General features: G+C 53.4%; 1 protein-coding gene across 1 annotated transcript; it reads left to right on the forward strand.

Annotated features, from left to right (window-relative positions):
* The first annotated feature begins 5,370 nt into the window (after positions 1-5,370).
* ENO1 (enolase 1) lies at positions 5,371-18,710 on the forward strand. The gene is made up of 12 exons (XM_059691369.1): positions 5,371-5,526; positions 7,553-7,646; positions 10,239-10,334; positions 11,578-11,636; positions 13,073-13,142; positions 13,562-13,695; positions 14,239-14,461; positions 15,549-15,746; positions 16,416-16,617; positions 17,097-17,205; positions 17,402-17,460; positions 18,284-18,710. Exons 2-12 carry the CDS (start codon positions 7,562-7,564, stop codon positions 18,351-18,353), a joined length of 1,305 nt encoding a protein of 434 aa, XP_059547352.1. The 5' UTR covers positions 5,371-5,526; positions 7,553-7,561; the 3' UTR covers positions 18,354-18,710.
* Positions 18,711-20,153: the final 1,443 nt, after the last annotated feature.

Raw genomic sequence — 20,153 nt, forward strand, 5'->3', positions numbered from 1 at the left:
GAGGGGAGCTGGCACCGGGGGATCTGGCGGGAACCCAAGGGCACCGTTAGGATGGGACCGAGGGAGAGACCTTGGCACTGGCCACAGACGGCCCCTCTGCCCTCAGCACCACACCAGCGAGGCTGGGGCCGTGTCCAAACAGGGCGACTTTCCCTGGGAACTAACAGAAGCATCTTTGTCTTGCCAGGATGCAGACATCTTCTTGTGATGAATGGACTAAGAGGCAGAAGCCCAGGATGTGGGTGTTGATACCCAACCTTGGGGCTTTTGCTTCCTTTTCTTTATTTTAATCTCAAGGTTTCTCGAGTGATCCAAGAGATGTTCTAGTCCTAGCCGGTTTGGCTCAGTGGATAGAGCATCGGCCTGTGGACTGAAATGTCACAGGTTCAATTCAGGTCAAGGGCACATGCCTGGGTTGTGGGCTTGATTCCTGGTGGGGGTGTCAGAGGCAGCCAATCAATGATTCTCTCTCATCATTGATGTTTCTCTCTCTCCCTCTCCCTTCATCTATGAAATCAATGAAAGTATAGTTTTAAAAATTTTTTTTAAAAAAAAGATGTTCTAAAGCTCTCTGAAGGATGGAGAGGTAACTCACTTTAATTCGCCTTGTATTTACACACCGCGAAGCCCTTTCGACAGCGGGAGCAACTGTCAGCCCAGTGGCGGGAACCGCGAATCATTTTGCAAACGGTTCGGTCTGTTTTTCTCTTAAACTGAGCTGCTTCGGCCTCCGTGGAACCTTCTCTCTGTAGTCATTGTACTTATTTCTGGAGCCACCAAGATTAAACCTATTCCCTTCAACCACCTGAGTTCAGCTCTCAGGTCCCCCTGCAGTCTGCTCTCCTCCTGGGGGTGGGGGGCATGGTCCTGCGCCCCCACCATCCTGCCTCCCCAGAAGGGCCCCCCGTGGGCTCCTAACGCAGAACTGAGCTCCCTTCCTCGGAGCGTGACCTGCCTGGGGGCTGGGAATCGGAGGTTAATGCTGCTTAAGTGCCAGCTGCTCCGTCACCCTGAGCCAGGAGTCGGGTGAGGCCTTTTTTTTTCAGTTTAAAAAACTGAGTAAACGTTTAAAAAAAATAGCCAAAGGAGATATTGAGAGAGAGAGAAGAGAGGATTTGGAGACAGAGACACAGGGGGAGGCATGTGACCACAGCCAGTTTAAAGCGATACATCTACAAGCCACGGAGGGCCAGCAACCACCAGAAGCTGGACAGAGGCCAGGAACAGACTCTGCCTCAGACCTCTGGACTCCAGAACTGAGAATACATTTCCGTCCTTTTAAGCCACCAGGGACCAGCTCCCTAGGAGACCCACTCGGCCGGGTATAAATCTACCCGGTCTGCATTGCTCCTCTCGCCATAGAGCAGCGGTTCTCAACCTGTGGGTCGCGACCCCTTTGGCAGTCGAACGACCCTTTCATAGGGGTTGCCTAAGACCATCCTGCATATCAGATATTTCCATTACAATTCATAACAGTAGCAACATTACAGTTATGAAGTAGCAACGAAAATAATTTTACGGTTGGGTCACAACATGAGGAACTGTATTTAAAGGGCCAGAAGGTTGAGAACCACTGCCACAGAGGATGCGGACAGGCTATGATGAATGCTGGGCTGGACTTCATTCTCCCCTCAGCATCCTGACTGTCAGGGAACAAACAAAAACCGAGATCAGTCAGGACTTCCAACGCAGGAGGGCAGAGACCTCCCTTCAAGAGAACTGTGCGGGGTTCCTGGAAAATCAGAGACTTTCTACCCTCCTGTTTAGGTCACAGTGGTCGGCAAACTCATTAGTCAACAGAGCCAAATATCAACAGTACAACGACTGAAATTTCTTTTGAGAGCCAAATTTTTTAAACTTAAACTATATAGGTAGGTACATTGTTATTAACTTAATTAGGGTACTCCTAAGGCTTAGGAAGAGCCACACTCAAGGGGCCAAAGAGCCGCATGTGGCTCGCGAGCCGCAGTTTGCCGACCACGGGTTAGGAGATGCCAGATAACGGCATTCCAAGTGTGGGGTGGGGGGCATTTTGTAACTGGAACTGGAATTGTGATGCAATGTAACTGCCCCTCCCACTCAGAGCTGCTCTCTCCTCGCAGTTGTTCTAGCTCAGCGGTTCTCAACCTGTGGGGCGCCACACCTTTGGGAGTCAACCGACCCTTTCACAGGGGTCGCCTAAGACCATCGGAAAACACGTATATAATTACATATTGTTTGTGTGATTAATCACTATGCTTTAATTATGTTCCATTTGTAACAATGAAATTGGGGGTCGCCACAACATGAGGAACTGTATTAAAGGGTCGAGGCATTAGGAAGGTTGAGAACCACTGTTCTAGGGAGAATACGGTCCCCAGCAAACCCTGAGCTACGTGTCTCAAATCCGAAGCTGCTACAGTTCAGTTGTGTCTGTGGTTATAGCCATGGTCTGGACATGCAAAGGATGGGAAGGCTCCTGGGATAAAGTTCAGGGTTGGGGCCTCTCACCCAAACTCAAGGCTGGGGTGAAGTTCACTGTGAGGAGCAAGAGGCTCAGTGGTTGGGGTCGGTCCCTGGTGCCTCCATTCACTAGCTGTGGGGTGGGCAGGTCAGCTAGCCCCCTGAGAAGTGGAGATGATCCATGCAACCCTGTCCCGACCTTGTCGCCAGGGTTAAATGACTGACAGCTGGCAGAAAACAGGCCTCGCACTGTTGTAATTGGTGATAGGTTTGGGGGGGGTCCTCATTATCTTGTGGTCCATGTGGAGCCTCCGTGGAAATCCTGCTCTCAGTCAGTGAATCAAAAGGCGCCATGTCCTTCTGAAGGCTTTTCCCTCGGGGGCTCATGCAGTCTTTGGTGTGTGCGAAATAGTGATAAACACACAAATCTTCACGGTGTGTTATGTGGAGGGACCGTCCATCTAGAACAGTGATGGCAAACCTTTTGAGCTCGGCGAGTCAGCATTTTGAAAAACCCTAACTTAACTGGTGCCGTGTCACAGAGAGAAATTTGTTGATATTTGCAACCATAGTAAAACAAAGACTTATATTTTTGATATTTACTTTATATACTTAAATGCCATTTAACAAAGAAAAATCAACTAAAAAAATGAGTTCGAGTGTCACCTCTGACACCATCACTGATCTAGATCCCCTGAAGGCCTCCCTAACTCCTCTGATCTCGTACCTCCCTTGGGCCACGTATGCAACCCTGAAGTTTCCTATGTGGCTGGAGACCTGCCACTTTTTCAGCCAACAGGCAGTGTTCAACCAGGGAAACACAAGCCACAGGCTACTGCAAATTCACCTTCTCTCAACCTCAGTGTCCAGCTGCAATGGTCTCACCGGTGCTACCTCCAGTGCCTCCGGGTGGAGTCTTCTGACAACAGCTTCGGGCACTCATTTCCCCTCCCCGCCCACCAGCAAGGTGAGCGCCATTGGTATGCCACTCAATGAAATTGCTCAACAAGCACATTCGTCAGTGCTGACTACCAACTAAATGCCTGTAACAAGGTCAACGTCCCTGCACGGCCTGCTAACAAAGCCTCCGGAGCCATGGAGATGAGGAGGGCATTTGGCAGCCTGTGGGTTTTGGAAAAGATCTGAGGGCACCATTAATCCTTAACATGTGAGCTACAATTTGAGGTCCAAGTGCTGGCTCAGGATATGTGCTGTGGTCCCAAGAAGCTTGCAACAGCAGCTATCCGGGATCACGTTCCACATTTGATTTCCTGCGAGGAATCACTGGTTCTGGCCAGAGAGGAGTTTCTCTCTCTAACCACTTTTAAGGTAAAATAAAAGATTGTTTTGGAGCCTGTTAAGGGCCACACCCTAAAATTGCTCTGAAAGTAAGAGCTGATTTCTGTAGAGACGATTTAAGAGATGTTGGCTGTTGATTTAGCTGCTGAGTCATAGGGCTGGGATCTTGGTTTTAAGCAGTCTGAAACGTCAGTTTATTGCTGGTGAAATCACAAATTCTGCTTGCAAAGTTCATCTGATGCTTTAGGAAACATTTTACAATTTCCTTGTTGTTGTTGTTGTTGTTGTTTTTTGCTTAATTTAATCCTAAAGTTCTTGCTTCTTAGTGGAAAACAAATACCGTGGATTCAAAAGGTCTTCTTCACCTTCACCTTTACTGGATGTCTTGGAAATTTAAGCCAGTAGCATTGGGATATATATATATTTTTTTTTTTAATGCTAGGAATTAAGGAAGAAAGGCAGTTTTTGCTGCTGACCAGAAGAAATGATAATTAAATCCAAATACACATTAGAATGTCTCTATGCAAGGCAATTGGAAAATACGGCTATGAATGGCATCGTTTTAGCCTTCAGACTTACAGACCAAGAGGAATGCTGAGAAATACAACAATGACTCTACTAGAAAGCTAAGGGATGGCCTCAGCACCCGCTTGGAGCGGGGGCGTGTGCTGCAGAACAGATTTGAAATGTTCCGTTCTTTTTTTTATCGGAAATGGAAAATCACTGCGCTCACACCTTCCTGCTTCATTCTCCAGACTACCGTAGAGTATGTCCTGCTTCCAGCTTTGAGAAAACCCCCGCATCCGTGTGCAAATCCGGTCCCAATCCTTCCACGCGCGCTTCGCAGGAAGCCAGGTAGATCGGCTCCACCGCGGCGGGGAGGGAGGGAGAGGACGTCTCCTTTCGAGATGCCACATTAACAGGGTGAATGAATGAACTGACTCTGCGGATGCTCGCGGAGCTGTGCGGGACACGCAGGAAGCGAAGCGCTCGCACAGGACTGGCTGTGGTCAAACCAAAGCGAACTTCCTTTCGGCCATCGGGCCTGGCACTCGAGTCTGACCCTCGCACAAGGACAAAAGGACGGGGTCACCTAGGCCGGCGGCGGGGAGCCCAGCGCACAGGCGCGGGCGTGGGCACCAGGCCCCGGGGAGGGGGCGGGAAGACGCGGCTCCGAGGATCGCCCCCCGCGGCCCCCCGCGTCTCTAGGCGACGGGGTCTCCGACGCCCTGCTGCGGGGCGGTGGGGGAGCGGCGGAGAGAAGGGCGGGGCTGCGAAGGTCGTCATCAAGGTCGGGGGCCCGACGTGCGGCGCCGGAGCGACGCTGCGTGCGTGCGGGACTCGGAGTACGTGACGGATCCCGGGAGCCTCATGCCGGCCGCGCACCACGCCCCTCCCCTGGGGTACCGCGCCACGGATCCGGGGGTCCCAACGGGGGGAGGGAGTAAAGTGGGGCGGAGCCTCGCCCGCACCCCCACCCAGCCGCCGGGGAGCCAGGGCCCCCCAGCCCTGCAGCGCCCCACCCCCGCGGGTTGTCGCCCCCCTCTTTCCCGCGCCGCAGGGGCCTGAGTCGCCCCCGTTTCCCGGCGAGTGACAGCGCGCCGGGCCAATGGCGCGGCGGCACGGAAGGGGCGTGGCGTGGGCGGGGCCTCCCGGGGCCGGGCGGGAAGTCCCGGCCTCCGGCGCAGGCACAGGCTCAGTCCCCTCGGCGCCGCACATTGTGACTAAGCGCTCGTCCCGCGTGTCCGCTGCTCCCTTCTTCCTCGGGCGACGTCCGGCGGCCAGGTAAGGGCTCGCGAGGGGCCCCCAGCAGGCGCCCAGGCGGGCGGCGCGGGGTCCTGGGGGGGGGTCCGGCCCTTCGGACACGGTGCCGGGGGATCGGCGAGGTCGAGGCGGGGGCGCGGCGCCGGCTCTCCCCGGAGGGACCGCCTGGGTTACGGAGGGACGAGGCCACAGACCTGCACGGGAGGTCAGGAGTCGAGCGCGCAGGCCGCTCGGGACCAGGCGCTGGGAGTGAAGGTTTGGGGGAGGTGCAGGCCTAGCCCGGGGTGCTCGTCCCAGCCGGGCCCGCCCTAAAATGGAGCGAGGGGCCGGGAGGACGATGCGCGGGAGCCGCCTTCCCCTCCCCCACCAGCCGCCCTGCGCCCGCGGGCGGCCCCGGGCCTGCAGGTGGCGGCTGGGTGTCCGCCCGTCGCTGCCCCGGAATGAGCGGCGACTAGTGTAGCCTCCGAGGGGGTTAATCTCGGGGCGGCCGCGGCCGAGCCGTGGAGTTGGGAGCCCTCCCGGCGACCTCGCCCGGCCCGGCCCCGGCTGCCGGCCCCGGTCGCACCGACCGAGGGTGTGGCTGTAAGGAAGCCGCGCGGCCCGCGGGTTGAGTCGCCCCCGGGCTTATGGGCCGCGACCACGCGGTCCGCCCACGCTGCCCGGGGGCCAGGGCCGGGGCTCGGGCCCAGCAGGGGAAAGCTGTGAAGACCCCGATGAGACCCATCTTCCTGCCTGCCTGTGCGCCCTGAGCCCCAATGACTTTCGCACATCGTTTAAGCACGCGTTGAATTTTATTCTCACGTCATGGAACAAGTTGATTACTTCGTTTCCTGTCCCTAAAATGAAGCGGAAAATGAGCTCTCAGCACGGGACGCTGAGGCAAGGGAAGACGTGCTTCAAAGTGCATCCAGGCTAGACCTGCGCACAAACCATTGGCTTTTTTGCCCGTTAGATAAGAACCCGCTACCTTTCCATCCGCTCATGAGTAAAGCCCCGTTGTTACACGGAAGTGACTGCAGGGCCTAATTTTGAGACTTTAAAGCAGAAAAGATGCCCTTTGCTGCTTCAGAACATCCCGGAGTGTATTGGAGGGAGCCGGCTGGTGATGGCTTCTGCACACTCACTCAGCTCCTCTCCCGCACCGGCCCGGAGTGTCCTCCTTAGGCCCGCTCCTGCGAAAGGCTTCCTTTAGGATGTGCTGTTGCTCTTGGAGCTGCGATGATGATGTCGATAAGGGCCTTTAAAGGAAGGCCCTTCCCTTGAGTGCCCTGGTGCTCAAAGATGGAATCTTCCCTCTACTTAGAAATCATAACAGCTCATAATTACTTTTTAAATGGGGTAAAATGCCCTTTGAAAACTGCTAATTGGTGTCATTATTGACGTGTCCTTATCTTACTAAAGATCCAAGTCCTGTGAGTTTTGGAAGCCCAGAGCTGGAGGACAAAGGTCACAGTGCAGAGGCCAAGGAGCTCCCGGGTTATCTAATACCCCCAGTGGGACGGCCTGCCGCTGCCTCCGGTTTAGCTGGATGAAGTCTGGCCCAAACTTTAAATCCTCCATTCCACTACAAATCAGATTTTCCTCCTGCCTCCACCCCCGCCCCACCCATATTTAGTGCTAAATGGTTTTGCCTGTGACCTTCCTGTCCCCTTGCCTCTCTATGGGCAATGCCAACCCTCCTTAACGAATGGCAGTAATCAGTTTCCAACTGCCCCCTCTTCAGCCATTCTCCCCCAGCACATGAATCTTTCCTGCTGGCTTTGCTTTTTCCCTGGCACATACCTCTTCAGGCTTTGCTTACAGGGCAAGGCCTGAGCTGCTGGGGCCCGAGGCCTTGCAGAGCTGGCCTACCCTGCTTTCTTGGGAGCAATTCCCACTGCTTCCCAGCAGGCTTCTCCCCACGCTAGCCGCCCAGTTTCTGGGCCTTCTGAATGCATCCAGTATTCAGCCCAGGTTCTGTCTAGTCTAGGAGTCCTCGGAAGTGACCCCTTGAATGAATGGTCCCAAGGCTGCGTTATAGCTTATTGTGTGAACTCTTTCCCCACAGACATTCACCATGTCTATTCTGAAGGTGCACGCCAGAGAGATCTTCGACTCTCGTGGGAACCCCACTGTTGAGGTGGATCTCTACACCGCAAAAGGTATGTATGCGCCACCTGTTTCTCTAGTCCAGTGGTTCTCAACCTTCTGGCCCTTTAAATAGTGTTCCTCATGTTATGACCCAACCATATAATTGTTTTCGTTGCTACTTCATAACTGTAATGTTGCTACTGTTATGAATCGTAATGGAAATATCTGATATGCAGGATGGTCTTAGGCGACCCCTGTGAAAGGGTCGTTCGACCGCCAAAGGGGTCGCGACCCACAGGTTGAGAACCCTGCTCTAGTTCCTTCCACCACACTCCACTTTTGAAAACTTCCTTAAAGTGACAGAGTCTGAGGCAGGAAACAGTCTATTGCTGAAATAACGCCTTTCTTGCCCGCACCTGCTGGTAGGTTGTGATTCCTGGCTGGGGATGGGGGGTTGTGAGGCAGGAGTCCTGGTCTTGCTGTGTCCCTTGACCCTAAATAGGCCCATCAGTGGTTTGCTTCCAAGCTTGATGTGACCAGATAAGCAAATGCACATGGAATATAGCACTGTCAGCTTGTTTCCAGAAATCGCTCTCTAACCAGGGATCGGGGACAGGCTTCACTTGGGGGTGTTGGGCTGTTCCAAAGGCCCTTAGTTATCCCTAGGGAGAGTTTGCTCACATGGAAAAATAGGATGGGGACTCTTAAAGTTCCTCTGTAGCCTGTGTGACCTCCACCAGCGCCTCAGCTAGCTTCTAAGTGGGCATTGTGGGTGAGGTTGGAACAGGAGGTTGGGTAGAATCGCTCAGTGTGCTGAACACGTGAACACCTGCCAGTCAGAGCTGAGTCACACCTGTGACTCACAGGCCAGGCTGAGGAACCTCCGGCCCTTCCCTTCCCGCCCTGGCCGCCTCTCCTCCACCTTGTCCAGGAAGAGAAAGCCCTTGAGTCTAGATGTCATTGGACAAAAGTCCGTCCGTGTTCTACCTCTGGTTACCCACTGTGGCGGGCGTTCTCAGAATGGGGTTCCCTCTGAGCTGGGGCGTCGGGCGCGTGCATGGGCGCTCCCAGGATGCCCAGGATTTCCTTGCCTCTCACGGGGTTGGCTTGCTTAGTCAGCCGGTGGAACTTTCCACTGGGAAATTAATGGGCTCGAAAAAACAACGAAAAAAGATCCAAGACACTAGAAGAATGTTGGGAGTGGGGCCATATTCTTTGAAACATTTTATGACTAAAATTAATTTTTTTTGAAATTTAAATAAATGGAACTTTCCCTCTTGTGTGTCTTAACCCTTTTCAGATAAAACAGGAAATAGATTTGTTAGCCTTTCATCACTTCTTCCTCCCTTAAGAGTTTATTTTCTAGAGCAGTTTTACGTTCACAGCAGAGTTGAGTGGAAGGTATAGAGTTCCCATGTAGCCAACCCACTTCCCCCACCTGAGTGGTCCATTGCTTCCAGTCAAACCTGCCCCACACTTGTCACCCCAGGTCCCTGGGTCACATTAGGGTCATCTTGCTTTCGCCCCTTCTTCACCTGGTCCAGTGCTTGATGGATAGAGAGCCAGGCGTGTGTCCTGCTCGCAGAGTCATGGCAGCGACAGGCATTCGAAGAGACCATTTGATTACAGTGCCCAGCTGATATTTTTCTTTGTTCATTTGCCTTCACACCCACGAGTTCTTCACAGACCTCCCGTGGGGAAATGCCTCACACTTTCCAGAAGATTGAGGAGACTGTCTGCCCTGTGTGGTCAGGTCTCCTCGGTACCGACTTTGACACTGTCTCCCAAGCTTTGCATTTTCCCCTCCACAGTGCAGGCTTCGCTGGGTGGCTGGTGCCTGTATCTGCAGACGGTGGTTCCGTGCTTGACTGTGTTCTGGTGTTAAACTCTGCACTTTGTTACCTGGATTCCTCTTCCCCAAGTCTGTCCTGCTTTCTGGCTTCCTGCTCTGCAGAGAACCCCCAAGTGGCACTATCACTGCTTAAACTGGAACGGCCGAGCCGTAGGGTTTCCTCTTAAGCCAATACTTTCAAGACTTGAAAGCTGGCGGCCGGATCTCAGGGTTGTCCAAGGGTGGCTTAGCAACAGGGCCCTGCAGCTGGACTGGCTGGAATACCTCATAGTGTTGCTGTTGATCATGAGTTGAAATTATACTATCTTGGAGACATTGAATTTAAATGTTAAATTTACTCCCTGTTTTTAAGTTTCAACTTGAACACAGCTGCCAGAAAATCGTAAAGCCCCGTAAGTGGCTCGCGTGTTGTATTTATTGGGCAGTCCTGCTGGCCTGGGCCTCAGACCAGCTGTGGGCACCAGCTCTGCGAGCTCCTTCGAGACCCAGACCCACAGAGCTCCGGGTTGGCGCTCTGCATTTTTGCAAGGTCCCCAGGGAAGACGTGTGCACATGACAGTTTGAGAAGCTCTGCTCTAGAGCTTTTTCTTACACTCAAGAACTTCATCAGCTTTGCTGTAGGGTCTGCCTTGCAGAGTCATGCAAACTGAAAGGCAGGAAGAACAGACAGTCTGAGTCTCCCAGCTGGGGGAAGGAAGTAACAGTGTTTCCTAATAACCCACGTCATAGGTGGGTGGGGGCGGGCCTGGGTGAGGGCTGTAACTGTGTTGCCTAACGGTCACTGTTTCGTTCCCTCTCCCTCACCACCCAGGTCTCTTCAGAGCTGCTGTGCCCAGTGGTGCCTCAACTGGTATCTACGAGGCTCTAGAACTTCGCGACAATGACAAGACGCGCTATCTGGGGAAGGGTAAGCGTCGGCGCCCACAAGCTGTCTCGAGCATGGCTGCTCCTAGGCTTCTCTTGGGTGGGGCGGGGGGGTGACACCAGTGTAAGAGACAAGCATCAACAATGGCCTCCCGTATACACCCTGACGGCACCGACCCCGCGACCCTTTTGGTGCATGGACTCTCCAACCACTGAGCCGCATCGGCCAGGGCTGGGGCCAGCCGTACAGTCTGTTTCTGTTGTGGCTTGTCTCCAGTCTGTGAAACTCCTGGGTAGGCCAGGGAACCTCTGGATAAGAAGTCATGTTCATTAATACTAACAAAAAGCCTTGCCCGTCTCCCGGGAGGGCTCTGAGGGCTCATTCTGAGCGCTGACCATCCACCCCCTGCGGGGTCTAGGAGGGAAGTATCTGGAAGGTCTGGCTAACGGTGGCCTGCAGGTCAGTGTGCAGCTTGATCTTTGTTGACTGATCCACAGGCTGGCCTCTGGGGGCTAGTCACCGCGCTCACCCCAGGGGCAGAAATTGGTTCTTCCAGAGAGACAGAATCTTCTAGAGACAAAAAAAATCTCCATTTGCCCTGGAAGGACAAATATGAAAAAGTCTAAGAAGGCTGCGGGGGCAGGGCAGTATTGAAATGCTGTCCCGGGCCTGGCCATGGCACTGTGTTCTCAGTCTGCCCCGTGGTCTGTCTGCAAAGGGCCCTCCCACGGGTTACGGTGGCTCCGGGCCCAGGCCTGTACTTGTCTGAACCAGGACAGTGCTGTGCCTTGATTGTAATGAGGGTGAACTCAGGCCCTGCAGTATTCTCCCGCCTTCTGTTTCCTCTCTCCCTCACTGTCCTTCACAGCCTTTCTCTTCTGTTCTTTTCTCCTCTGTCGATCTCCACTGGTCAGGTGTCTCCAGACCCGTTAAGTATATTAATGAGTTCCTGGCGCCTGCCTTGTGCACGCAGGTAACGCATTGCACGCCCTTGAGTTTTGCAGCTGGTGTTTCCAGTGCATGGTCTTGCCAACTAACCGCCCCTCAGACACTGAGGTGTCTGCTCTGCGTGCGGCTCTAACCCCGGCTCCTAGGTGAGCACTGAGCCTGGGCCGGAAAGTCCTTTGATTTCGGGGGGAGAGAGAGATGGGGATTTGAAGGAGGTGCCATTGGAGGTCTTTGGTGGTCTTCGGACTAGCTGGGTTCGCATCTGGTTCTCTCAGCAATGCTGCTCAAGCCTGTTTTTTCAATAATGTCAGTAATTTGATTTGATTGCTCCTTCTAGGTGTCTCCAAGGCTGTTGAGCACATCAATAAAACTATTGCGCCTGCCCTGGTTAGCAAGGTAGGACCTGCCTCCTGGTAATGAATAAATATTAATGCCATCAGAGCTCTCCTGGGCCAGCGGGCCCCTGTTTATGGAGGAGCTCATTCTGAGCGCGAAGAAGCCGGTTGGACTCCCTGTCAGCAGGAGAATAATTTTGCCATTTTAACCAACTCCCTGTGTGTCCACAACTAACAGTGCATGGAATTGGGGGGGGGGGCGAGGGGGGGCTGCCTTACAGCCCTGACTTCCCTCCAACTATCTTGCCCTTTGGGGAGTTAACATCCAGGGGTGTTGGGCGTAGTGTCCATGGTGACTGACTCATTTTTCATGAGCTGTGGAATTATTTATTATATTTCTGCTGACTTAACAGTTGAGCTCTTGTTCGGTCTTACTTGGGACCCCAATACATAAACATATTAGAAGTAGAGCTGCTGTTGGTGAAGTAGGGCTGGGACCAAAAGCCCGACCTCAGCAGGTTTATTCCTCGCTCCATAGCTCCTGTGGCCCTTGCACAAGGGGGTGACTTGAAAGCCCCTGGCTGGAGACGTTCTCACGGCCCAAACCCTCCACAGCCGCCTCGTCTGTTCTCGGGTGTGGTCCCGCCCCTCAGAATGCAGCCTGCATGCTGGTGGCTTATTTTGGCCTGGCCTTCATGCACTCTGTAACTAGTCCCAGTTTCTTGTTACTGCCCTGCCGGCGAACAGCCCTCTTCTTTGTGCCCTTACCTGGCCTGCATACCCCGTACTGGGGATGTGCCTGCAACCAAGGTACATGCCCTTGGCCGGAATTGAACCTGGGACCTTTCAGTCCGCAGGCCGACGCTCTATCCACTGAGCCAAACCGGTTAGGGCAGTAATAATCAATTTTTATTAAAAATTGACATTGAGTCAGTTTTCAAGATACCAATTTTATTCATAATCTCTCCAAAAGTATTCACCTTGATCATTTATCAGCTGTTTTGCTAGATAATTTTGCAAGAATCCCATCTCCCATCAGCTGCTGCATTTTGCATCGTTGCGGATGGCCATGAGGCACCACTCAGGTGGAACTGCCTTTGAGTAGCTTGGCTCGTTTGAACAGTGAATTGCTCATTATTGCCTGGGAAGTCACACTACTTGTAGTCATAACACCTAACTTAGCATCACAAGTTGATTCTGCCGTGTAAAATGTGACTTCGGACTCCCTGAGCAGACTAAGCTTTGCCCACAAGGACACCAGACCTTAGGCATTCCTGGTGCTTGGAGAAATGCCTGATGGTATTAAAACAAATGAAGGGCAGTCTGTGTCTCCCGTTTTCTCTGGGATGAAAGGAAGTTTTGTGCGGCCCCCCCTTTGCCTCCCAAACAAATGTATAAGAGAACTGATGTGGACTTCACACAGTTCCTAACTTGCATCGCTCCCATGACGGTGCAAAGGCCGTGCAAATGGGGTGACCTCACTTCCTCTCCCTGTAGAAGCTGAGCGTGGTGGAGCAGGAGAAGATCGACAAGCTGATGATAGAGATGGACGGGACGGAAAATAAGTGTAAGTGGTCCAAGGGGGTCCTTGCTGGGAAGTGGCACCTCCTGGGATCGGCAACCCTTTGGGGAGAGGTGACATCGTCCCTAACGGGGAACTACAAGAACATCTGTGGTCGCTCCGAACTTCCCTGCCTCGCCTTAGTCAATCACAGCTTCAAATGTCAGGAGCATAACCAGGTGACAGCAGCACGTGTGAGGGTTTCTCAAAGAGAGGAGCCCTTTATACGCAGGCCCATACAGTGAAAAGGGGATTTCTCAGGAAAAGGCAGGCGTGGCCCCCTGGGATACAGTTTGCATTTTAGCTTGAACATGGGGAGTAAATGAGATGAGAGGGAAAGATTCAGGATCAACCCAAGGTGTGCACTAGCAGGCGGGGAGGCAGCAGGAGAAAGGATCCCTCCATTTAACTCTGTTCTGTTCCAGCTAAATTCGGTGCCAATGCCATTCTGGGAGTGTCCCTGGCCGTCTGCAAGGCTGGGGCTGTTGAGAAGGGGGTGCCCCTGTACCGCCACATTGCTGACCTGGCTGGCAACACTGAGGTCGTCCTGCCGGTTCCGGTGAGTGGCTGCTTTAGGAGTTGAGCATCAGCTTCCTCATGGGACCCGAGACCACCACGTCATGAACTTGTCCACCTGTGTCTCCCAGCGTGGTGGCGCGAGCAGGCTCTGGCGGTCTCAGCGGCAGGCAACTCCTCTGCCACTTGCTAAGTGTCAGCTTGAGCTGCTGACTCAGCTTCCCTGTCCCCGGGTCTTTATTATTGACTAGAGGCCGGATGCACAAAATTGGTGCAAGGGGCTCGGCCCTCGCAGCCCCAGTTTTGTCCGGATGACCTTCGGGACAGTCTTTCTGCTGTTCAGTCCAATAGCATATTAGCTCTTTATTATATAGGATAGGGGGTGGAAATCGTATTTGCTGGGCTGTGTGCATTCACTGAGGAATAGCCAGTGCTAGAAGGGTGAGCGCCTCTGATGGTGTCCATTGGGGTTATCAGGGTGACCAGGGAGCTATCAGCCACACGTGGCCGTGCAGTTGGATGTCGGTGGCTTGCCATCTGGCAGACTTCTCTGGACTGAGCCTGTACTTCTCTCTGCCTCTCCCAGGCTTTGAATGTCATCAATGGTGGTTCTCACGCTGGCAACAAGCTGGCCATGCAGGAGTTCATGATCCTCCCTGTCGGCGCCGCCAACTTCAGGGAAGCCATGCGCATTGGGGCCGAGGTTTACCACAACCTGAAGAACGTCATCAAGGAGAAGTACGGGAAAGACGCCACCAACGTGGGGGACGAAGGTGGCTTTGCTCCCAACATCCTGGAGAATAAGGAAGGTGAGGCTCTGAAGGGCCCGTCCTGAGTTCTGCCCCAGGTCCCCGTCTTACCCCTACCCCCCGCCCCATCTGCCGGTCTTCCACACCTGCCACCCGGAGCAGCTCTTTCCGCCTGCCTTCAGCAAGCATCAAAGTGCAAAACTGCAGGGTTTGGGGAGGGATGTAGGAACAAGTACTTCATTTTAGAAAAATAGGAATTTTCTGTTAGTTGGACTTCTGAATAGCCTGGTGGTTTGCTTAAAGTGGGGTAGAGGCAGTTTATTCTCTTGTTCTCTCTGGCGATGGCAGGAATTTAAAATCTCTATTCAAGGAGACACCGTCTGTTCAGAACTGTGATCAATAATATGTGTTCCTTTAACCACAGGGATGCTCACACAAGCTGTTTTGCTGTGGATCCGTAGGCACAGAATTCAGTGTGAGAATTGAGTGGAGGGTACAGGAAGTCTTAGCACAAGAAGTCACGGCTGAGTGTTTCTGTTTTAGAAGGAAAGGGACTCAGGCTTCCTTGGTTACCTTCAAGGGCACCTGGTGAGAGAGAACGTCCACCTGCTCTTCAGGTCACATAGGACAGTGATGTATCGGCCCTCTGCCCTGCAGAATGGCCCTTCCGTGGCTTGGCTTAACCGATTGCTTGGGGGGGTTGCTGTGGAACAGAGGCCATGTGTTTGTTTCCCTACAGGTAGTGCTGCCATGTGAGGCTGAGCCTGGGCTCTGGAGACGGCCCCATCCTGGGCCCCCCTAACCAGCCTCCCTCTCGAATCCCAGCCTTGCTCTATTTAAAGCCCTGTGCCCAGGACAGCTGGTCTCGCTGGTCACTGTAACTGTACCTTGGCCAGCACAGCGTTCGTTCCTGGTGCTACGTTCGGGAGCGGCTGTCAGTGAGCACCTCTGTTCTGAGTCAGGATTGGATTTCCCACTTGGTGGTGCGCTAGGGGTGCTGACCAAAGCAGAAAAGGGGAACCAGGATCCTTGAAACGTGGTTGGGGCCAAGGCCCCTCTTTGTTACGGTTCCCATTCGGCAGCTATTGAAGAAAACTTTCTCTCTACCTGACTGGTTTCCACACTTGTCGCCGCCATCTCTTTCCAGCCCTGGAGCTGCTGAAGAACGCCATCGGGAAAGCCGGCTACACCGACAAGGTGGTCATCGGCATGGACGTGGCTGCCTCCGAGTTCTTCAAGTCCGGGAAGTATGACCTGGACTTCAAGTCACCCGATGACCCCAACAGGTACATCACCCACGACGAGCTGGCCAACCTGTACAAGTCCTTCATCAAGGACTACCCAGGTGAGTGCCGCGGTGCCGGCGCCAGGGTGAGAGTGGGTGGGCGGCCGGCTGCAGCGCCCCCACTGGGGCTCTTCCGGTTCCAGTGCGCCCGGCGCAGGGGGCCTCTCGGGTGCCTGGTGCAGCAGAGGACTCGGGTGGTTCTAAGTGCCAGTTTACACATGGGCTGCTTTCTGTCACTGTCCCAGCAACCTCCTGATTAAATGCTTCGTCACACCCGTGAGGAGAGAGCCTCGGTAGACAGCCTGGGCCGGGCGCTCCTCTGGCCCTGGGCTCACTTAGTGTACACGGGATAGGTAGGGACTCTCCATACCGTTTTATAAGAGAGGAACTGGCACAGCAGTCAGTAAGCTGCCCAAGGGCACTCAGCGTATGGTGGGGTGAGATTTCAGACCAGAAAGGCTGCCGTTAAGCCCCTGCGTGTAGCCGCGGAGCTAGATAGCCTGGTTAGGGCAGAGCCCAGATGCAACCCACCACGGGCAGGTAAGTGCCCGCTCACGTAGTAACTGCGAGTCCCAGGGTTGTGGGCGGCCGTTCCAGGAGTGAGCGGAGCAGAGTGTTCTAACACATGAGCCGGAGCCGTTCCTGCCCTGCAGGTGAGGGGTGTGAGGCCAGGCCGCCGTCCGCAGGCTGGGGGCTCACACTGATGAGGCGTGGCCCTCCTCTCCTCAGTGGTGTCGATCGAAGACCCCTTCGACCAGGACGACTGGGAAGCGTGGCGCAAGTTCACTGCTAGCACAGAGATCCAGGTGGTGGGGGACGACCTCACAGTGACCAACCCGAAGCGGATTGCCAAGGCCGTGAGCGAGAAGTCGTGCAACTGCCTCCTGCTCAAAGTGAACCAGATCGGCTCCGTGACCGAGTCTATTCAGGCGTGAGTGTCCCCGGGAGCAGCGCCACGTGGCAGGGGTCCAAGCTTCTGGGAGCTCCTCTCTGTGCAGGGGGCCCTCCTGCCTGGAGCTGTGACGGGGTTTCACATTGGAACTTGGAGTGGCTTGTGAAGTGAGCAGCGTCACCAAGGGCACTAGGGCCTTAGGCAGTTGTTGCCTAATCCTGATCCGCTTCATGACCCAGACTTGTAATTTCATTTCTCCCGGAGACCGTCAGGGGAAGACAAGTCTCATTCCCCTCAGGACGGCTGAACCCAGGTGTTTAAATGTGACTAGAGGGCTGATGAGGTCCATCTGGGGTCGCGTGAGTGCAGAGGGCGAGGGTCATCATCTCCCCAGGCCGCCTGCTCCTGGGTCCAGATCCCTCCCTGGTCTCCTGCCAGGGGTGGTGAGTCGTGCCATCAGGGCCAGGGGCTCCGGTGGAAATGGAGTCAGCGGCATCTGGGTTGTTTCCTGCTTCTAGGTGCAAGCTGGCCCAGTCCAACGGGTGGGGCGTCATGGTGTCCCACCGCTCCGGGGAGACTGAGGACACCTTCATCGCCGACCTGGTGGTGGGGCTCTGCACTGGGCAGGTAAGGAGCTCCCACAAATGGGGTCCTGGAGGCCCTTTTTCATGTGTGTGTGTCTGTGTGGGTCCCATTATCCCCTTCCTAGGGTCAGAGATCCTCCTTAAGAAATGGTTTTCTCACCATAACACGCTCCCCTTGCCCAAAATGTCTCCCAAGATGCGAGGCCCACTGTAAGCATGACCTGTCTTTTCTCCTCCAGATCAAGACTGGTGCACCTTGCCGATCGGAGCGCTTGGCCAAGTACAACCAGATCCTCAGGTAAAGAGGCTGCCTGCCCTGGGTGTGGGTACTGCCCTCCACTAGGAGATCCTGGCTCTGGGGGCGTGTGCAGTTCAGGGGCCTGAGCAGTGCCAGACTAGAGCAGAGATGGCTGCAGAACCTACGGTGGCCTGTAGTATGGCCCCGAAGCAGGCCCTGGTCGGTACAATGCTGCCATCTGCTGGTGGTAGAGGGAACACTCCCCGTTGCACATGTAAAATTACAAAAGCCTCAATGATTTTATAACTTGCTTCTACCTCAATCCTGGAGAATTTTAAGCATAAAAGAAACATCACCCAGACTCGACAGCTGTCACTGTTCCTCCATGCTTGTCTCTACACCCTGCTTGTGATTTTAAAGCAATTCCAAATGACTTAGGATTTCATGTACTTCAGTGTGTATCTTTTTCAGATCAGGATATTGTTTAGATAACTACGCTATCATTATGGTGCCCCAAATTAGTAGAAAGTCTATAATGTCAGCGCCACGTTTTCACCTGTTCGGTATCCTGTGTTCACACTAAGTTCCCCTACTCCCTTCCCCATGCTGCTTACTTGTTAGAGAAACTGGATTTGCCTTTCATTTTTAAAGAAATAACAATTGAAACATTGAGGGGGTGGAGAGGAGGAGATGGGGCTGCAGGTGGATGACAATCTGCCGAGTGGATTGGGCGGAAGGGAGCTGAGTGTTCTCAGCACCTCAGGAACGCTCAATTTTAGAGGATTCAAGAATAAGTTGTCTCGACTTCTCTGGGAGAGAAAACGTACTGAGTTGAGATTTGATTTCTGTGTTTCCCTCCCCCTCTATCCATCTGCTTCCCAAGAATTGAGGAGGAGCTGGGCAGCAAGGCCAAGTTTGCTGGCAGGAACTTCAGAAACCCCCTGGCCAAGTAAGCTCTGGGCAGGTGAGCTCGAGCCCCGCGGTCACCAGTCAGCTAATTAGACTTCTGCTCCTGACATCTGCACGGGCAGCCCAAGGCCCCCAGCCGATACCTGCAGGGGCCTCTGCCTCTCCCCTCCCTGTGGTGTTCTCACTGCTTCTTAGAACTGCTACAAAGCCAAGCCTGACATCGGAACCCTGGTGGAAACCCTAGCCCTGTAGTCATGTGACTGGTCCAAATCATTGTTCTTCTCACCTCGCTTCTCAAGTGTCTGGAGCCAAGTGCATCTACATTGTAATCTCCAAGGTGTCCACAGGCAAGATCCCCAGTGGTTTTGTGTGCAAAATAAAGTCTTCAGTCTCCTTAGGAATACTCTGTGCGTGTGAGTCTCTCTCTGTCCTTGTGTCGTGAGTGTTTCACGGGGCATTGCCATTGGCCTGCAAGAGTTAGAGGCTGTGCGTTGTGAAAAAAAGGACGAGGAGTTTATTGACATCTGCCCCTTGAGGTTTAGTGTTTATGTTTCTTCCCCTAATATAACTTGATCAGCCTATTGAGTTATGCTTTAATATTCAGTTGAGACGAGGAGGCCCCATGGTGGGCATACATTCTTAATCATTGCTTTCCTCTCAGGATTTAATCCACAGAAGCACCTGTAGGTGAAGATATCTCTATTAAGAGATTTATCACAAGGAATTAGCTTCTGTGATTGTAGGGTTTGTCTGAGCAAATACAAAATCCATAGGGCAGTTAATCAGAAGGGAGGTGACCAGGACACCTCCACTGGCCAGGTGAAGTGCCAGTTCACAGGTGGAATTTCCGGAGGGGGGCAGAGGGTGGGGGGTGGTATTGGGCCTGAATCCCTGATTTAAGATGTACCTGATTCTGTCAGGCCTGTGCAGATCACCCAGGGTGATTCCTTAAAGTCAGCTGATCAGTGTTTACAGTTATGTCTGGGGAATAGCTTTACAGTAATACCTCGATTAGAACCTAGATACCAGGACTCCGGTTAAGGTGACCTCACAAAGCCATCACAGTCCAGCCCTTGTTAGTCTGCACCCATTCACATCTTAAACCATGATCTCCAAACTATGACCATACAAAACCCTGTTTCCACCACTCATGGCGGAACTCACACAGCCTCGCACACTAGCCCTTCCAGGCTTTCATGACTGCTTTCTAGCTGAGAACTGATTCTGAGGAAAGTGAGTTATCGAACTGGGCAGGGCAGTCTTACTGGTGGGTTTACCTAACTCCAAAGCGGCAAACAGGCATGAGTATTTTTCAGTTTGCTGTAATGTCAACAATTTGACTCGTTTTTAAAACAGTGACTGGCAGGTAAAGGCGTTTATCACTCTTGGGTTCAAGGGCAAGTGTAGGTAGGAACCCTTTCAGGTACATTCCTCTCTGAAAGACTGCCGCGAATGGGGCTTGATGGTGAGGCTCCAGTAGGTACTGGTGACTAACAACTGATGCAGCAGAAATGAAGCCGTTCCTTGCATTGATTGGCAGAATTGCCGACCAAGGGACCTGTTCCTGGGGCCCTGTCTGAAGCGGGACAGGCACTGTTGACCCATTTTCCAGGAAGCTGTGTTTGGGCTCTACAGTGGCCTGGGGTGTTGGACATGTCTCTGGACCACATGAGTTTACAGGAAGTGTGTTTTTAAGGAAACATCTTTGTTAGCACATGTTTGCAGTCTCTGGGCTTGCTTGTTTGTTTTTAATTGACTTTTAGAAACATCGATTTGTTGTTCCACTTATCCGTGACCAGGCATTGAACCGCAACCTGGATGTATTAGGACAACGCTCTAACCAA

The sequence above is a fragment of the Myotis daubentonii genome, chromosome 3 (genome assembly GCF_963259705.1).
Source record: "Myotis daubentonii chromosome 3, mMyoDau2.1, whole genome shotgun sequence".
Classification (NCBI taxonomy): domain Eukaryota; kingdom Metazoa; phylum Chordata; class Mammalia; order Chiroptera; family Vespertilionidae; genus Myotis; species Myotis daubentonii.

Coding starts and splice junctions, on each gene's coding strand:
- ENO1 (XM_059691369.1), top strand. CDS start 7,562: ATGTCTATTCTGAAGGTGCACGCCAGAGAGATCTTCGACTCTCGTGGG. Junction 11,637..13,072: donor CGCCTGCCCTGGTTAGCAAG/GTAGGACCTGCC, acceptor CTCTCCCTGTAG/AAGCTGAGCGTGGTGGAGCA. Junction 16,618..17,096: donor GTGACCGAGTCTATTCAGGC/GTGAGTGTCCCC, acceptor TCCTGCTTCTAG/GTGCAAGCTGGCCCAGTCCA.